Source organism: Crotalus tigris, unplaced genomic scaffold, assembly GCF_016545835.1.
Source record: "Crotalus tigris isolate CLP2741 ecotype Arizona unplaced genomic scaffold, ASM1654583v1 scf7180000019740.931981, whole genome shotgun sequence".
Lineage (NCBI taxonomy): Eukaryota > Metazoa > Chordata > Lepidosauria > Squamata > Viperidae > Crotalus > Crotalus tigris.
Genome location: NW_024097690.1, coordinates 627,622 through 646,772, shown reverse-complemented (window position 1 = coordinate 646,772; position 19,151 = coordinate 627,622). Strand labels below are relative to the sequence as shown.

Here is a 19,151-nt window from a genome sequence, read left to right as displayed (position 1 = left end):
GGGTAATCATTAATATCAAATAAACAGTATTTTACTCATTTTCTCTTTCTATAGAATCTTCTTAAATTTTGCATTCGATCTTTGCACTGATTATTTTAAAATTTTTATTACAGCTCTTAAAGAAGCATAATAGTCAATGAGATACTGCACTCCACAATTGTGGCTGCTTCCATTTTTTCCTTATAATAATAAATAAATATAATAAACAATTTTTCAATGAATTAATAGACATAAATGCTTCCTTTAAGGCCTCCTCTAGGAAACCAGGTAGGTAAAATATTAACTCTTTTTTTTCCTCTATGGGTAATAAAGAAAAAAATAACAACCCTACATGACCCATAGGAAGTAGATCAAAATGGAAACCATTGCTTAAAGACTTACCATCCATGTTCCTGGTGTTGGTGTTGGCGATGCTTTCATATTTCAGAGTTTGAATGACTTTTGCCATCATGCCATATTGATTTCTGTTGCAATAAGGAAAAAGCAACAAAGCCTTGTATAAAGTAACATGGTGTTGTTTACAACCATAGATGTAAACTGTGATAAGGAAGAGGTCGGGGAAAAACATTATGCAACTTACTTGTATGAGGAGGGCAGGAACAAGTGTTTCTCAGTACAAATGGCTTCAGATATGTGCTTTTTCTTTGTATCAACAGTGTAGTGGCAATGCTGGTTGCTGCTTATCAGGGTGGATAAAGGTGCATTCTACAAAACATAATTGTGGCTAAATTAGATTCAAAACCCCAAAATCCACAAAGGTTATTCCTGTGCTGGGAGTCATAAAGAAGGGACCCACAGAGAGTTTTACCATTTCTCTAGGAAGCCTGGTGCATTTTTATGTGTATTGGACTTGCTGACTATTTGTCTTCTTGCCAACCATGCTAGTACAAATGTCGGCTGAGCAAAGGAAGAATGAAACATTTAGATCTTCTTCTACGAAGCTGGTGGATCATCTTCCAACAGTCCTTGCTTGTTTACAGTGATCAGAATAGCAATTAGGGCTGTGTCTCTAGAACAGACATGTCAAACAGAAGGCCCGGGGGCTGGATGCAGCCTGCAAAGTGATTTCATGTGGCCCGCGAAGCCATCCTGGAAACAGTGAGGGAACAGCCCCCATTGCCTTGGCCCTGGGCCAGGCCAGCTGGGAGCCAATGTACAATTTTGTGGTGGCCATCTATGCTGAAACGCATTCAGTCTTAGCTCCACAAGGCTGTCTGGAAACAGCGAGAAACCAGCCCCTGCTGTGTCAGCCCCGCCCCCTGGGTGCATGCTGGGAAGGTGTCACCCTTTGTGAGGAATGAAGAAATGGACCAGGCCTTGGTGCTTGCCCTGGTCCCATCCCCTTCTGCCAGAGACCCTCAGATTTGTCCCACTCTTGCCCAGGCCCCCACAGACAACCTTGACGCGAACGATGTAGAGCTGACCATATCCAACCAGTAGGCCACACCCACTCCATCCATGCCCATACAGTAGGCTGCACCAACCCTGGCCACACCCACCCAGCCCCCCAAGGGCAACCACAATGCTGATGCGGCCCTCAATACAATTGAGTTTGACACCCCTGTTCTAGAATATGATTTCTGTGACCACTTGTTTAGCTTGTCATCTATTTTGGTGAGCCAGTGATGATGGGAATTTCTTTGTTCAGGTGCTTTTGCTGCATTTACATCTGAATACAAATATACAGGTAAATGTTCTTCCTTCCTTGGTATAAAATCATATAAAATACTAATTTAATCCATTAAAATTATTTAAACTTTTGTAAACAGTCACTTATATTAACAACTATTTCAAATAACATATTATCACAGAGTTGATAAACACTTTGTGATTCCACAAAGCGATTTGTAATTGTGGGGCAGAGAAAATGGATTTAGTTTTTAGTCATAATGGCTGAATTTAATTAGTGATCTTTAATTTGTGAATACCACTTCATAGGTTTAGAAAGGCCAATCTTAAGAACAAAACAAAATGAGGACTTTAGATCATGACTCCTGCTAGAAACTTGCATTTCTCTTTTTTAATTTTAATTTTTGGTTGCCCACAAAAAAAAACCTTCTTATTTGACCCCTGAGGCAAAAGATTTCCTCAAATTATATTGATAAAATGATGGCTGAATTTTGATAATGATTGTGGAATATTAGATTATGGTGTATCTCAGTCATATAATGCATATAGTCCATATTTTCTGTCATGCTCCATGTACTTACCAAGCCTTTAATGAAAGCAATTGGGCTGACATAATCTCTGATAGGGTTGAAATTCTCACAAGATTTTAGATTTCTTGTTATTTCAATGTCTGCTAAATTAGCAGAGGTTTTTCTATTTTTTACTTCAATGCTGCTGTCACATTTTCCATATACGGTATCCTACAAAGACAAAAATATCACATTTCTCTATAGTCAACCATAGCAAGCCTGGTGACCCAAAAGCCATTTCCCACAGGGGAAAGAATTTGCTTGGCTCACTGAGCCATGTTTAATCATATTAATTGAAAGAAAACAGGATGGCCATGCTCTTTACCATGAATAATGTTTGAATATTGTCTTCCCTCTCTGTTGGCACAACAAGAGCAGAGATGATGCCTCTTTTGATGTTGAGTATATGTGTAGCTTCACTATCCACAGGATATAGTTCCACATTCTTCTCATTCTGAATCTTGACTTTCAGATCATATCTGTCCAAACAAAAACATCACACATTTAAAGAAAGAAAATCATTGTTTAACATTAGAATATAAAACAGGAGACCTCTAGAATAAACTGCTTTAGTGTAGAATGGTTTTCTTCATGTTTCAGCCAATCCTATCTTCTGTTTGTTTTTCCATCCATCTAGTTCTTTGACCTATTCCCTAATATCAATTTCTATTTGGGGATTCCAAAGCATTTTGGATTGCTATGACTTGTTTTTCTCTTCAAGAGCTTTTTAAATATGTTTCACAGTACACCATTTGCTTGCACCACCCTCATGAATCACCTCAGTTACTGTCAATCTTATTATGATGCTTGGCAGTATATCATTCTCTGAACTGAATCTGTTCACACCAGAGATTATAAAGCAACCTACATTGGATTTAAAATCTTTAAGTGTAGTAGCTGATTGTCATCTTTCCCCTAACTTCTTTTACATCATAAAATAGCCCCACGCCTAGCACACTATCTCTCCATTTATTCTCTAATATAGAACATTATATAGATTTTCATTACGTACTGTATATATAAATATATTTATATATATTTATATATATATATATATATATATATTTATATATATTTATATATATAAATATATATATATATATATATATATATATATATATATATATATATATATAAATCATTGTTTAACATTAGAATATAAAACAGGAGACCTCTAGAATAAACTGCTTTAGTGTAGAATGGTTTTCTTCATGTTTCAGCCAATCCTATCTTCTGTTTGTTTTTCCATCCATCTACTTCTTTGACCTATTCCCTAATATCAATTTCTATTTGGGGATTCCAAAGCATTTTGGATTGCTATGACTTGTTTTTCTCTTCAAGAGCTTTTTAAATATGTTTCACAGTACACCATTTGCTTGCACCACCCTCATGAATCACCTCAGTTACTGTCAATCTTATTATGATGCTTGGCAGTATATCATTCTCTGAACTGAATCTGTTCACACCAGAGATTATAAAGCAACCTACATTGGATTTAAAATCTTTAAGTGTAGTAGCTGATTGTCATCTTTCCCCTAACTTCTTTTACATCATAAAATAGCCCCATGCCTAGCACACTATCTCTCCATTTATTCTCTAATATAGAACATTATATAGATTTTCATTACGTACTGTATATATAAACAATCAGCTGTAAGCTACTCTGTTATTATATCTCTCTGTGTATGTATGTGTATGTGTATATCTACACACATACACATAACCTCCCCAAATTGTAGGATCTCAGATAGATCATGTCTATTTTTTTAAAAAAGAAAATATTACAGTATATGCCATGATGCATAAAGAAAAGAAAAGAGAGAAGAAGAAATCCCAAGGTTTTATTTGACTTAATGCATTTCAGAAAAAAGTATTTCTTTTTTTAAAGGAAAAAAAACATTTTATTTGCAATGAAACATTCTTGAAAAATGTGTTTTTTTTTCCAAAATGCCTCAGGCCATCTTTTCCCATTTGTACCTGGAATTCTTCTTTCTCTCTTATGTGTTTCTGTTTAAAATGCATTATGGTAATTGCTGATGACATGGTTTTAACTGTTGTCATAACAAAGAGCATGATCCTTCCTTATCCATATACAATTTTGTATGTCCAGAACTGTTTAGCAAAACTCTGTTCTCAAACCACTGTTTGTTTGAATTGTTACTGTTCTTCCAACAATTGGTTTTCAGACAAAGAAATAAATCATGAGGGTGTTTTTCAGAAATTTCTTTATAGATGACTTGGAAAAACTGTTTTTCACCGAATTTATATTTCACAACTTCAGAAAAAAAAAAAGAATGGAAATCTAAAATCTTGCCTTCTTACATGGGGCTCTATGCCTGAAAGAGAGTTCCAGCTGGATGCTTTACTACAATCATTAAAGCATCCAGACAACTCTATTGATGTTCTGCTCAAAGTCTGAGTACTGTTGCACCATTACTGTTCCCTGGTTCCATAAAGAGTATTAGAAAGCTGATCACTAAAGATATGAAGTGAAGCAGGCTTCTGGATAAGATAAGGCTAGTTGCTTTAAAGCTTATGGAATGCTGTAGCAACACACCATGTCTGAGCATAGTATAAAAGCTATCTGCAACAGAACTGTACAGTTTATTCTCTGGTTCTTCCTTTGGGACACAACTGAGATGATAGCAGTCCTCCACTATTTGAGGGGCTGCCACAAAGAAGAAGAGGTCAACTTATTTTCCAAAGCACCAGAAGGCAAGACAAGAAACAATGGATAGAAACTAATCAAGGCAAGAAGGAACCCCGAATTAGGGAGAAACTTCCTAACAGTGAGAACAATTAAACAGTGGAACTGCTTGCCTTCAGAAGTTGTGAGTGCTTCATCAGTGGAGGTCTTTAAGAAGAGATTCAACAGGATATATGCAGTGTTATCTTCATTTTAGATGTCAAAAGGGTCTCTCTCTCTCTCTGCCTCTCTCTGTCTCTCTCCCTCCCTCCTTCTCTCTCCCTCCCTCTCCCTCTTTTTGCCCTTGATCTGCCAGTCCTCTTCCCCCACTCAGTGTGTGTGTGTGTGTGTGTGTGAGAGAGAGAGAGAGAGAGAGAGAGAGAGAGAGGCACTTGCACATCCCCCTCTCTCTTTGCAAGTGCCTCTCTCTGTCTCTGTCTCTCTCTGAAAATTGCAGAAGAGGCTGGGAGCCGCAGGAGAAGGCTCAAAGAGCCGCATGTGGCTCCAGAGCCGCAGATTGCCCACCTGTGGTATAGGGTCTCCTATTTGAGCAGGGGGTTGGACTAGAAGACCTCCAAGGTCCCTTCCAGCTCTATTCTGATTGGGTTGGATTGCTCAGTATTCACTGTCACTCACTGTCAGAAGATATTTAAGTAGTGTTAGACTTCTACAGAAAATTAGGTAGGACTTTTTCTTACTGGGACATGGCAGCAGAAAATTCATCTGAGTTCTTTGATTTCTTTAAAAGAGCCTTTCCCTGGACATCAATACCATATACCTCTTCGAGGGTACAGTGGTTTATCTTCAGGACAAAATTATGGAGTTGTGGAACTTCCAGCTCAGCCTGAAAACAGAGAAGTTAAAGGTGTAAAACACTGGTTATTAAACCAATTAGTTTGGAATCACTTGAGCATATTATGCAGGATGTTTTCAGAAGAGCACTGCTACTTTCCAGTGTGATTGTGCACAGATGGCTGGGGATCTTGCTACTTAATTACTTAGCTGCAGTAATTAAGCTGTTTAAAAGAGAGCAGTGGAATTAACCCCAGGGAAGGAGGGGAGCACCCATGCCATTGCTGTACTAAATAAAATTAGGATTCAGGGCTTCAGTTCATCAATGTGCTGGTATTGTTTGATATAAATTAGATCATCTCCATAGTTTTGACTAGAATGCTATGCAGATTAGATGGGACTGTGGTCAGAGAAATCAATTATATAGAGGAGTTAATTATGCATAATAATAATAATAATAATAATAATAATAATAATAATAATAATAATATCAGAAATTTTCTCTAGCTTAAGCCAGGAATGAGTTCCTAGTAATGAACTTTAAACATTTGTATTTTGTATATAACATATTTGAGATCTAGAGGAGGAGTCCCTAACCCCAGGTCTGCGGCCTAGTGCCAGGCCGCAGCCCCTTCAGAACTGGGCTATGGAAGTGGTGCGTGAGTGTGTGGGCAAATGCAAAGCTGCATTTGTGAAAGCGGCATGTGTGCGAAACCATCCCCTCTCCTCCACTGTCCCACCACTGCTGCCTCTGCCAGCCCGAAAAGGTTGGAGACTCCTGATCTAGAGTCATTAGCTAAACTCAGCCATTTAAACTCAGTTACAATAACAACTATTAGGATTTTTTTCTGTGCTAGTTTTGGAGGTTTACAGTCTCTCTGCCATATGCGAATTCACTGTCTATTAGGGAAATGTTTGAACATAGTTTTATGGTGCTGGTATGTTTTAAAAGATGTATTGTCTGACAATCTGCAAATATTTGATACTTTTCCTTCATTACCTTGCATTTAATTTTCGAGCCGCTGTGGGAATCTGCTGTTCCAGTCACACCACTTGTGATTTCTGTTTCATAATGATAGATATACTTCCTAAAGGGCTTAAATCTGGTTGCATCTCCTAGAAAACATAAATATGTTTGTATGAACTTCCCCTTGATTTAAATGGGATTTAAATGATTGCAAAATAAGTACAGTTCTTATTAAGCATTCTGGTAAATAATTTATTTATATACAACATATTTTTTTCATTTTTGTGTCATTTGTATTCTCAAAAACCTTTTACATACTATAAATAGTTCTATGAAAAAACAGTTATTTTGCCAGGTTACATCGGAATACATTCAAGACCAAATCTTATTCTGTGACACAAGTCATTGGACTGACTTAGAAATATAAACATATTTCTTCTTAATCTTTCTCTTGGGTTCTCTAGAGGATAAAATGGGGTACATATAATGTTTTCAGCTCTTTGGAGAAAGCATAAAACTTAAAACAAGTTTCACAAAGCAGTTACAGTACTTTCTACGATTATGCCAGCTCTTACATTTAAATGTGGACAGATACTGAGATGCACTGGAAAACAACATTATCTTTTCTAGCTACCATACTCATTTTGGATCAGGATTATGGGAATTGTATAACCCCACTCATCTGGCAGTACCATCTTTCACATCTATGGTATTCATGATATGGGACAACTAAATGAAAGCAGTCGGTTGATGCATTACTATTTCAGTTCCTGCAGAAGTGGTCTTGAAAAGAAAGGTTCTATATACATTGATCAATATTTTCTCAAATAGATTGAGCAAGCATTCTTCTTCCTACATCTAAATATAATGTCTGTGTTAAATTTTAAGCCTGCAAAAATCCCATTTCTTCCTCTTTTCCTGCTTTTGCAAAGACACCTTTACAAAGCTAATAAGATAAAACTGGAAAAAAAATTATGGACGATTTCTGTGTTTGATTGAAAGAGCAAAATAGCTTTTTTGTCTGTAGATGGTGCTAAAGTGCTACATTTGGAAAACAAAGCTTATCAGGGGACAGAGAACAAACAAACTCACTGGATACTTTGACCCTCAAGAAGAACACTATGTAATCAGCCAAGCATTGAAGAATAAACAAGTTTTCCAGAGTTGCTCATAGGTACTTTCTGATCCTTGACTCTTGTGATTTTAATCTACAAATTCTACTAATATTTTATTTTCAAGTCAATTTTTTCCTTCTGTCCTTTGCCTCCCATTCATATGTGTGTATTGCTGTTAAATGTGTAAACTTAAAAACAGACACCAACATTTCCCAATTATAACTCTGGAGAATAAAATATATGCAGCTTTCCTTATTCTGCCCTTCCTCCACAACCATCAAAAAATACGCCAAAAGCAAAGTAAACTCTACTTGGAATATTTTCCAGCCATACAGTATGTGAAGCTAAAATTCTTTCAATTTCTGAAGGCAACTTACTTGGGTTGTCTTAATAGAATGTATACATCAATACTGTAATTATTTTAGAGGAAAAGGGTTAGTAGTGGAGAAAAAAATATTTTGCAATCCACTGGGCAAATAAAATAACCAGCATATTAAACACAGTGGATAGCTCCCAGAAAATTGTATAGTTTTTTTTATTTTTTAAAAAGTATTGCATGTACATTTATTTACTTGCATGTATTTTGTCACACTCCCTATTCCCCACCTCCATCCCAAATCTGAATCAGATTTTAAATACTGAAATAATGTTTCAGAGAGTGTAAAGAGTTTCTTCTAAGTGATTGGTTAATTGATGAATGGCCAACAACTTGGTATCGATTTTTAGTGACCACATAGATTTAAGTTTTCTAAGAGTATCTGTTCTTCAGTTGGACTCTTCAGACTGTGTTCCTGTACAGCCACCTTATTGCTTATCAGTCTCTTTGCTTTCCTTCCTTTTTTGTCTACCAGCATTGTGGACTTCTTAAGGAAGCAGGATGTTTGCTAAGGCCTCCAAAATATGACAAGTCTGATTTATCCTATGATCCATTTGTTTCCTTGATTATCTATGGGATTCTCAAAAGTCTTCTCTAACATCAAAACTGTAAAAAATGTTTCTCAGTCCTGCTTTTAAAAGTCCAGGTTTGGCTTCCGTAGAGCATCACAAACAAAATATTTTTCTGCACCATATTAATCTTCATGGGCATAGATCCCAGGGAATTAATATCGTGCAGATATAACTTTTGTGGCTTGCTCACTCTTCTCCCAAGTTTGATTAGTTCATAATAAAGACTATACATATAAACATGTATAATTTTATTGTGCATATTGGCATATGCCCAACTTGAAAGTTTGCTTAATGATTATTCAGTAGCAGCCAGGAAAAAGAAGGAATCGCACAAAGGAAGATATTAAAAAGGAATTACTCGAACAAACAGGGTTTTTATTTTGAATAAAATACTTATTCAAGTAACTCCTTTCATCTTCTGTGGAATGAAAGTCTTCTGTAGAATAATACATTTTATTCTGTAGTAGAGTAAAATAAAAATGCAATTAATTGTGTACTTTCCAGCTTAGAAATCATTTGTCTAGTAACAATTAAGGAGTTATAGCTAGCAAAATACAACCCTAATAAAGAATCCTGTGATACTGTCTGGTTTTATATTTGGGACAGATTCTTGTGAAAGCATCGTTGTAGTCTATAAAACCTTTTATGAACAGGAAACAAAGGCCCAGGAATTTCTCTCTTCACAGAATGAGTATAGTCTATTTTTTAATGTTATAGGCTTCTATTGTATTAAATCAAATATCAGATGAAAAGGCCTTTTTATGTGCTTGATAATAAAAATAATGAAAAAAATAAAAAAACCCAAACCCTACAGTTCCAATTGTATATGATATTAGCAAAATATAGTAGAATTTCTACTATACTGTTTATATGACTTTAAAGTATTAAGACGGTGGTCCATTTCAGAGGATAAGTTAGCTTAAAAAGTTTGTTGGTTGAACTGTAAAACTAGGTTGACTTTTACCTTTGTTAACAAGAGGTCAGTCTTTTGTATTGGGTAGTATTAACAGTTAAGACAGAAAAGCCTGGATAATCAGAAATTTATATTTGTTTGGCAAATGTATGTGGTTAAAATCATACTAGCCAGAAACAGCACCATCTACTGCAAAACCTGATTCAATGAGACAAAACATGTAGTTCATATGTGTCTCTGAGTGCATTATTTTAAAAAATCCTTTTAGACTACTATTTATGTGTCTGTCTATCTGTTGCTGATCAGCACCTGTAGAAAGAGACTCTTAATTTGGACTAAATAATTATCTCCTGAAACTGATGCATATTTTAAACCTGTTCTAGAATTTTGAGAAACCAAGAGTCAGTTTGGTCTAGTGGTTAAAGCGTCAGGCAAGAAACCAGGAGCCTGTGAGTTCTAGTTCCACCTTTGGCATGAAAGTCAACATTTCTCTCAGCCCATTTGTGAGGAAAATTCGAGGAGGAAGGTGTGTTGGACATGTTTGTGCCTTGAGTTATTTATAAAAAATAATGAATAACAATAAACCCCTCTGCAAGGAAAATTCTCCTTATATAATATTGAATGTAGCCCATTGGATGTAACCCATAAGCAGGCTTGTGTGTTTATCCAAGGCTTGATAAATCTAACTTGTTTTATATCAGAAGCTAGTGAGATCCATCTTTAACATTTAGAAACTAGTGGAGGAAATGATTCTTGCTGAACGCTGGTTTTTTTTAGTAGGCAATGAAGGCACAAAGAAGCAACTTCACTGTGTGAAGTGTGACAACCCATCAGACACAAAAAGAAACAAGACACAAACTACAGTAAACCTATTTTGTTCCAAACAACATCCATCCAAGTATATCCTATCTTAAATGTACCAATTAGGCAATCCTATATGGAAATAAATACAAGTACTCAAGTATAGACTTGAATACAATACCGGACAAATGCTTTGAGTACTGCAGCCTTGGAAAAACCAGATCTATCCAATCCATGAAGGGGCACCTGAGAAAAACACTTGAGATGCAAAGCCTTGTAGACCTGGCTGATCTACAAGACTTTGTTAATAAATAATACATGATAAAACAAAGAGAGTGTTAGGCTGCCATGCTGAATCCAGTTAACATTTGCTTTCAGCTCAAATGCTAGCCTTGGAGACTTGCTCCCTGAAAGCTATATTTATGATTACAAGTGCATCATCATTCAATCTTATGGTATTTAAATCTGAAATGAACCTTTCTGCATCACATTTGGATATACTCCTAAAGAAGGATCTATGGTGTGTCTTCTTGATATAATCACTGTTGACTCTCCTAAGTCACTCTTCTAAGCAATACTTTAGGTAAAGATTTAATTTTCAAGTTATAAACTGTGTTGTTGTTTCTTTCTATGTTTTTAAACAACAGCAAAAGCCACACTGGAGATTCACATGAAAAAAAAAGTGGGATATAAATCTAAGAAAGGAATGCTTTGACAGAAGGGATCCCCATAAGCAAACACTATCCTAAAAATAAGCAGAACAAGCCATTCTATAACATCTTATAAACCAATCCAACATACCAGATCATTTGTTCTATCCCAATCTTCCCTATAAAATTGAAATATATTTATGTTGGGCCCAGATGACAAGCTTGACTTCATACTAATGTGGAAGGTATGTGAAATAAATCATCTGTGTGCCAATGGGCCAGATCCAGAACCGTTCTTGATTTATTGAATTCCTTACAACAATATGTCATAATTCTAATCATCTGTCAAAACCACTCTTATTATTAGCCACCTTATTGAATATATTAAGATCAAGGTTGTTTCTCAAATTAAAAGAACCAACCCCCTCCCCCAATCATCTGAGAGATCTCTACTTACGTGTTAAAGCCTCATTGCTTAACAGCAGCAGCAGCAACAGGGGCCACAACTGTGGGCGCCCCATGTTAGGCACGCTTGCGCTGCTCTGCTCCCTTCTGCTTCTCCTACTCCAACAACAAAGTCAGTTTGACTGTCCCTACTTGGACCTGCCTTTAAATACTCCCCGGCAAAGCAGCTGAGCCAAAGGGTTTAAGAGCATTCAGAGCAAATTACAAAAGGTCCAAAGGTTATAGTCCTGCATCCTCTTTGCAATAGCTCCAGCAAGCTACTCTGAGCTGGTTCAGCCCATGCCAATGGGTGTAGAAGGCACAGGGAAGCAGAATCACCCTTTGAAATGGCAGCACTTATTTGGTCACCCCTTATCACTGATGGGGGAGATTTCATAACAAGAGCTTGCAAAAAATATGCCTTACTATAAAGTCAAAGGAACTTATCATTTAGGGAGAAAATATATTTAGTGTGCTAGCTAAAAGCACTGAAGAGAAAATAATACCAAAAGGCTAAACATAAGGGTATCCTTTGATCTAGAGTACAACTATAAGTAACCATGAACCAATTCAGTTCGCTAAAGATCTGCCAAGTTGGCTTACTATCCCAAAGCCATCTGGGACTTTCCAACTGTTAGCAGATTCTGTCTAGCTATTTATCATCTTATCTGGCTTTTCAGATTTTTGGGTCCTAGCTTCAGTAGCCCCTCCTCTGGCTCCACCTTTTCCCTCCATTTCCTATGGGAACCTTGCACTGGATTTACCTGCAGGTGTAAGATCACGAGAGCACTCTTAAAAGATCCTTTTACTGCACTGCAAGAAAGTTGATGTGCACAAATAGTCCTGATCAGAAATGTAAATAGCAGTCATAACAAGTTCGCCATTCTAAGAATTTATATTTCACCTTCCTACCAAAAAATGGAACTTAAGCAAACAGAATACAAAAAAAAAAAAAAAAAGAATGGTTGCTTGCTGAGCACAAAGGACCTTCTAAAATGTTTCCCAAAATGTTGTAAGCAGGGAAATTGGGAGATGTCCCCTGTAATGTTTCTTTGGGGGCTTAATTAAAGCAAAGAAACTCAGGAGAATGCATACAAATGGAGAAATGGTGGTACTGTACAATGAAAAGTGTAACATTAACACACATATTCCTTGATTTTCTCCATGATGTAGGGACATCATACTCCATCATATATTTATTTCAAAATTATTTTGTCCTTTGAAATAATTTCTAATTTTTTCCGCCAATTCAAACAGAAACTAATAGAAATAAAATGATGGATAGCCCTACATTAGAATTGTTGGTCAGTCTCTATTTTAGATCCTACCAAACACTTAGTAAAGATTGTGGTCTTAGTGGGAAAGAAGACTATATGATATACTTCTCCATACAAGTACTTTGGCAATATGGAGGGCCTATGTTGGATGCAATCTTTATGTTTTTAGAGAGGGAATTTTAAAACTTACATATAAAAGAAGATCCAATTTGGTCTAGTGGGTAAAACATCAAACTAGAAACCAGGGGATCATGAGTTCTAGTCCTGCCTTAGGCATGAAAGCTGACTGGATGACCTTGGGCCAAGAAGCATAACTTGGCTGTTGACCTTTAAATGTTTGCAGCAGCATCTCTGGAGTCTGTAAAAATGCATTTGGGATCTACATAAGGCCTTGGATTGCCCAGTGCTATATGATAATATAAACACAGTTAAGGGAAAGGAATCTGCAAGAGAAGGATTCAAGAAAATCTATCTGGAAAAGATAATTTAAAAGATGGATGGATTTCCAAGGCATTTCAAATATCTTTGTGTCTAGAATAAATGATGGATCCCCACTTTTACAGTTTGTGGGAGAATGGGCAATTCACTGACCTTATATTTACACAATGCTAAGTTACATTTCCTGTTATCATGTCTTGGCAATAATGTTAGCCATTTATCTTTTTTTCCCAAATCATAATAGCTGGATTCACACAATAGTCTAAGAGAAAACCAGACAGTCCATTATGGCTTTGGGAATGGGTTCTCATCTTGCGCTGGATTTTTGTTTAATTTATCATAGTTTATAGTTTAGATGAAAATGGAAAGAATCTTGTATGCTGTTTTGAGTCCTTTGAAAGAAAAGAAGGGTATAAATGTAATCTGGAAGTATAAAAATGGATCCAGAAACATTGCTTTAAAAACCATAGTGAATGTAACTGGAACTCTAGTTAGTTTATTTATTCTGCCTCTCTCTTTCTCTCCTCTGAAGGGTTCCCAATATGGCTCATAAAATAGTAGCTTACCAGAGGGCTTTACGTCATTAGACTTTGACAAGTAAAGATTCTCTTGAGTTGAGCTCAACCACTGGTGACTATGTGGATGTGCTGAGATGTACTTCTTGGCCACAGTACAAAGAAATCTTCATCATCTTCAACATTATTTTTTGATTTCTTAGTAGCTCTGGGGAGCTTACAATTAAAAAAGAAAAAGGAATGCATATAGGATTTGTTTATTTAGTGTATGGAATAGAGCACATGGACAATAGTAATAAAATATATAGAAGCACATCATACTATGATACACATATGATGGAAATATGTAGTTAATTTTGTAATGTTCAAGGAATTATATATAAGTTATCGGTTTATCTTCAGTCGTGCCTTAAAGACGAATGGATCGTCGTAGCTAGATTCTGCTAGAACTTGATGAATAATCAAATATAAACATTTTATTCAATTAATGCACCAAATCTTATGATATTATCACCCCCATTGTATTTTACCTAATAACTATAGGCTATCATAATTTAAGGGTTAATATTACATTATAGCTTAGGCTGTGCTCTTATTTATGTGCAACTCATAGATAGGCTGCCAAATTATGATTTTAACATAGATTCTATTTATTATTTGTCATTTTATTTTAGAACTTTTAACTAATTAGCCTTTGAATATTTTTCATTGTATTGGGCTTTACTGTAATAAATATTCTAAATTCTCTAAGTTATAGGTCACATTTTAAAATACATTAACTCATAAGAATAGAATAAGTATTCTACATATTAATATTTAGGCCATTTATCCAATTAGGTGCAGTATTTGTTAACTGGAGAAATCCTGCTTTTCCTCCTGTATAAGTTCTCAAATGGCAACTAGTCATTATGTAATCCAGTGTCTGACGAGGAGCACTACACTCACATTCAGGAGAGGATACTCTGCCCTATTTAAACATCAATATAGGAAATAAGCCATATCTGATCAGAAGATTACATCAACAATAAAAGTTTTTTTTTATAAAGGCTAAACTTATAGGGACTCCATACCACAAATCCTAAAGTCTGGAAGAACCACATTTTTACTGACTCTCTGAATGTTATTAGACTAGAAGCTGTACAAATCTTCAGTGTGCGTGTGTGTGTGTGTGTGTGTGCGCGCGCGTGCATGCCCATGCATGCTTATTCCAGAGGTCAGACACTGCAATAGATGAGAAGCTAGTTCCTGGGTCTCATAAGATTACACTGTTTATTATTTATTTTTTTTATTCCACCTTTATTTCTTTATAGGTAACTCAAGGTGTCAAACTCCTTCCTCCTCCAATTTTTTCCACAACAACAACCATATGAAGTGGGTTGGGTTGAGATAATGACTGGCCAAGGTCACCCAGCTATCTTTCATGCCTAAAATGGAACTAGAACTCACAGTCTCCTGGTTTCTTGTTTTTACTCATGATTGGGTAGATTGGCTCTTTGATTTCTTTCACCAGCCCTCCAGGCATTTTTTCCTCCTTTCTGCCATTGCCATCTACCAGGAAGTTTCTTCCCTTTCCCTGTCTAATCTATTATTCTGAGATTTCCTGATCTTGTCCCATCCAAGCATTATCCTGGTCACCAATCAAAATGTGATTTCTCTAGTTGTATACTAAAAACATACTTGTCAATTAATCAGTGCAGCTTCAGAGAAAAGCGGCCCGTTGGCATTAGTTTGTCTAGAGATGATTTCTTCCACTTTTAATATAAAAAGAAAACAAAATCTAAATGTGCAAAAGAGACTGATGTGCCATTCGAAGCAATGACCGTTTAAAAAAATTGTTATATTTCAAAACATTGAAAATACAGTAGAATAGCTCCAAACTTATTGGAATTGAAAAACACTGGGTCTTATTTATTTAATTTAAAATTTGATTGTAAGTTTGCTTTACCATATAAACGTAGAGTTCTGTTCTACTAATATAATTTAAAGCAGCTGTGTTTTCAAAAGTAAAGAGGGAGATTTCAGAAGCGAATGTTATATTACATATAGATGCATATATTTCAGATGAAGAGTAAATATTACTTTTAGAAAAGTCTGATAGTTTGGGGTTAAAAAAAATAACTGTTAGCATGACTGTGTGTGAGGGAGGGAGAGAGGCTTTGTGTGCACTATTTTACTTTATCTTGTACCACAAGTGATTTTCCTAAAGCCACTAAACTTAAAAATATTTAACACGATGCAAGTGTTTTTCTTTGTTTTTCTTTGAAGATGTTTCACTTCTCATCCAAGAAGCTTCTTCAGCTCTGACTGGATGGTGGGAAGAAGCTTGTCCACCCCAAGGATAAAACACCCAGACACAAACTGAGCAATATGGTATATGCAGTACAATGCAGTGAGCCATGTGCAGATCTGTACATTGGGGAAACAAAACAACAACTTCATAAATGCATGGCACAACATAGGAGAACAAACTCATCAGGACAAGAGTCAGCAATCCATCTGCATTTAAAAGACAAAGGCCACTCTTTTGAAGACAGCAAAGTCCATATTTTGGACACAGAGGACCACTGGTTTGAAAGAAGGGTCAAAGATTGAACAGCCCTCTCTCAACAGAAGGGGAGGGATCTGACATCATCTATCTCCAGTCTACTATACAGTCCTTTCAACAGTTCCAAGAAGGCTTCACAACCATTTGCACTACTCAGGTAAACTTGGAGACACAGATGAGCCTCCAGGTAGCTTTAACGACTTGCTAAAAGAATGCAAATGAATAACTGTCTGCAGGAGTATAAAGCTTTTCATTTCCCACCATCCAGTCAGAGCTGAAGAAGCTCCTTGGATGACAAGCGAAATGTCTTCAAAGAAAAACAAGAAAGTCCAGTTGCCTTGTGAAAAAGCATCTTTGGGATAACTATGACCTGGATGATTGAGAATCTACATAGATATTAGCAGATATTATGCGTAGTAATTACTGGTCTTCCTTTTCAAAAAAGATGAATCTTTGGTATAATTTGGTATAAGAACAAAAGTGATGGGTTGGAGACAGAGTTATCCTTTCTTTCTCCTAACAATCTCATCTCATTCCCACTAATCCACCCCCAGCTTTCTGGGAACAAAGAACAGCCAAGTGCCTTTTGGCCAGTGCATCTTTGGGTAGGAGTTAAGCTTCAGTTCCTGTTTTCAAGGCTGCCCCTGGCTTAGAGAAAATTGTAGCAGTTCTTTTCCCTGTTTGTGTTAATGCTCTTTTATCATTAGGGAACTCCAAAATGTAAATTTAGGTTAGAGATTATCTGTTGATAGTAGCTGGTATCTAAGAAGCAAAGGGAACAGATGTTATTTAGTAACAGGAGGAAATCTTCTTAACAGTTAATGTTTTTTTTTTGTTCATTTTAAAAGGAGCTTAGCGAAGGTAAGCAAAATGCCTACACATCTGTTCACAGGAAATCGCTGTAATGAAAACGTTATTCAGTATCCATCTTCAGAAAAATGAAGTGGTTTATGATTGCTCAGGAAGCTAATTGCCAGTTATGACATAGTGGTTAGCATGCCAAACAAAGGATAGAGGACCTGGATTCAGACCTCCTACTTAACTACAGTGGGGTGGTCATTTAATGAATGTGATGGTCATTAAGTGAATGTGTTGGTTATTAAGTGTACACCATGGTTGTGAAGTGAATCCATTTATTCCCAAGAGCATTTTTTGACCAAATCCAGCAAAAAAGCCATCATAAATTGTGATTCCATGAAGGCAGAATGTTGCGACTGGCCATAAAAGAGAGCAGTTACCAAGTGCCTGAAATGCAACTGATGATCATGGTGTGTGTGCGTGCGTGCACACACAGGCATGCAGGTGTGCATGCATGTGCAGCCATTGGAACTCCAGAACTGGGTTGTAAGTAACTTTTGGAAGTCCATCGTAACTTTGAATGGTTGCTAAGCAGCAGGAAGTCTCCCTCTACAAAGGTTTCCTTGGGCTAATTATTCTTTCTCATTGCACAGTCATTATGAGGATAAAGGAAAAGGAAAGGAATATATTTTTAGAGGAAATGGTAGTTATCACAAGATGTATAATATCCATTGTTTTCTTCAATGTGTAGTTTGATGGGACCAAATAATCCTAATCAGGAAAGTGTGAATCCTAGAGTCAATACTACTAGAGTCCACTAGCTATTGCTGCCCTCAGATCTGAATAAAGACGTGCTATTGACATAGTTGGCATTACAGAAACCTGGTGGGATGAAACCCATGACTGGAAGGGACTGATGGATGGATACAAATTGTTCAAAAGAAACAGAACTAGAAAAAGAGGAGGGGGAGTTGCACTATATGTAAGAGAATATTACATATCTACAGAAATGCACATGATCAAAGATAAAAGCCCTCCAGAATCTATATGGGTCAATATATAAGGGAAAAAAGTGCCATTGCCATAGGGTCACCCAACCAATCAGAAGAAATAGATGGACTCTTTGCCAACCAGTTAACAAATGTATTAGGAAACACACCACAGTAGTAATGGGAGACTTCAACTACCCAGATATCAGCTGGGAGACAAACTCTGTAGTGAGTGGGAGATCAAACAGATTCCTAACCAACCTAGTCAACAACTTTGTCATCTAAAAGGTAGAGGAGGGAATTAGAAGTAAAGCTATACTGGACCTAATCTTATAATAGAGAAGAAGTGATAGAGGGAGTTGAATTTGCTGGAACCTTGGGGGAAAATGATCATGTCACACTGGAATTCAATATAATGCAAACACAAGCAATAGAAAATAATTCAACCAATGTCTTAAACTTCAAAAGAGCTGATTTTAACAAATTCAGAGAGAAACTAGGAATGATTCCATGAACGAAAATCCTAAAGGGGAAAACAACACAGGAAGTGTGGGAAACTCTGAAAAATATGATCATAAAAGCCCAGTCCAGCACAATACCACTGAAAAAGAGAAACAAGAAATTCAAGAAGAAACCAGCATGGCTGCACAAAGCTCTCTCTGACAAACTAAAAGACAAAAAGGACAAGTACAAAAAATGGAAAGAGAGACACATAACTAAGGCTGATTATGAGCAGACAGCCAGAACATTGAAAGATAAAGTCAGGAAAGCAAAGGCTCAGAATGAATGAAAACTTGCAACAAAAATTAAGGACAATAAAAACAAGTTTCTTTCAAAATATAAATAACAAGAAAAAATAAAAGAAACTGTAGGTCCACTAAAGAAAGAAGATGGCAAGGAAGTAACAGGCAGTAGGGAGAAAGCAGAACTGCTTAACTAATTCTTTGCATCAGTCTTCACACAAAAAGAAATTATAGCCCAACATACTAAAAAAAACTACTTCAAAAGACAAACTAGAAACAAAAATTAAAATAAGCAAGAAAATGATAAGAGAACACCTATTCGACCTTGATGA

At 36.4% G+C, this 19,151-nt stretch overlaps 1 protein-coding gene across 1 annotated transcript in view; it reads right to left on the bottom strand.

Moving 5' to 3' along the window:
• Nucleotides 1-11,664, bottom strand: part of APOB (apolipoprotein B) — a 44,457-nt gene extending 32,793 nt beyond the window's left edge. The window contains exons 1-7 of the mRNA XM_039364324.1: nt 11,528-11,664; nt 6,677-6,792; nt 5,583-5,728; nt 2,524-2,677; nt 2,211-2,369; nt 581-705; nt 382-464 (exon numbers count right to left, since the gene is read on the bottom strand). Coding sequence (XP_039220258.1) covers nt 382-464; nt 581-705; nt 2,211-2,369; nt 2,524-2,677; nt 5,583-5,728; nt 6,677-6,792; nt 11,528-11,591 — 847 coding nt within the window. The 5' untranslated portion in view covers nt 11,592-11,664. The remainder of the gene's footprint in view (nt 1-381; nt 465-580; nt 706-2,210; nt 2,370-2,523; nt 2,678-5,582; nt 5,729-6,676; nt 6,793-11,527) is intronic.
• Between the last annotated feature and the right edge of the window lie 7,487 nt (nt 11,665-19,151).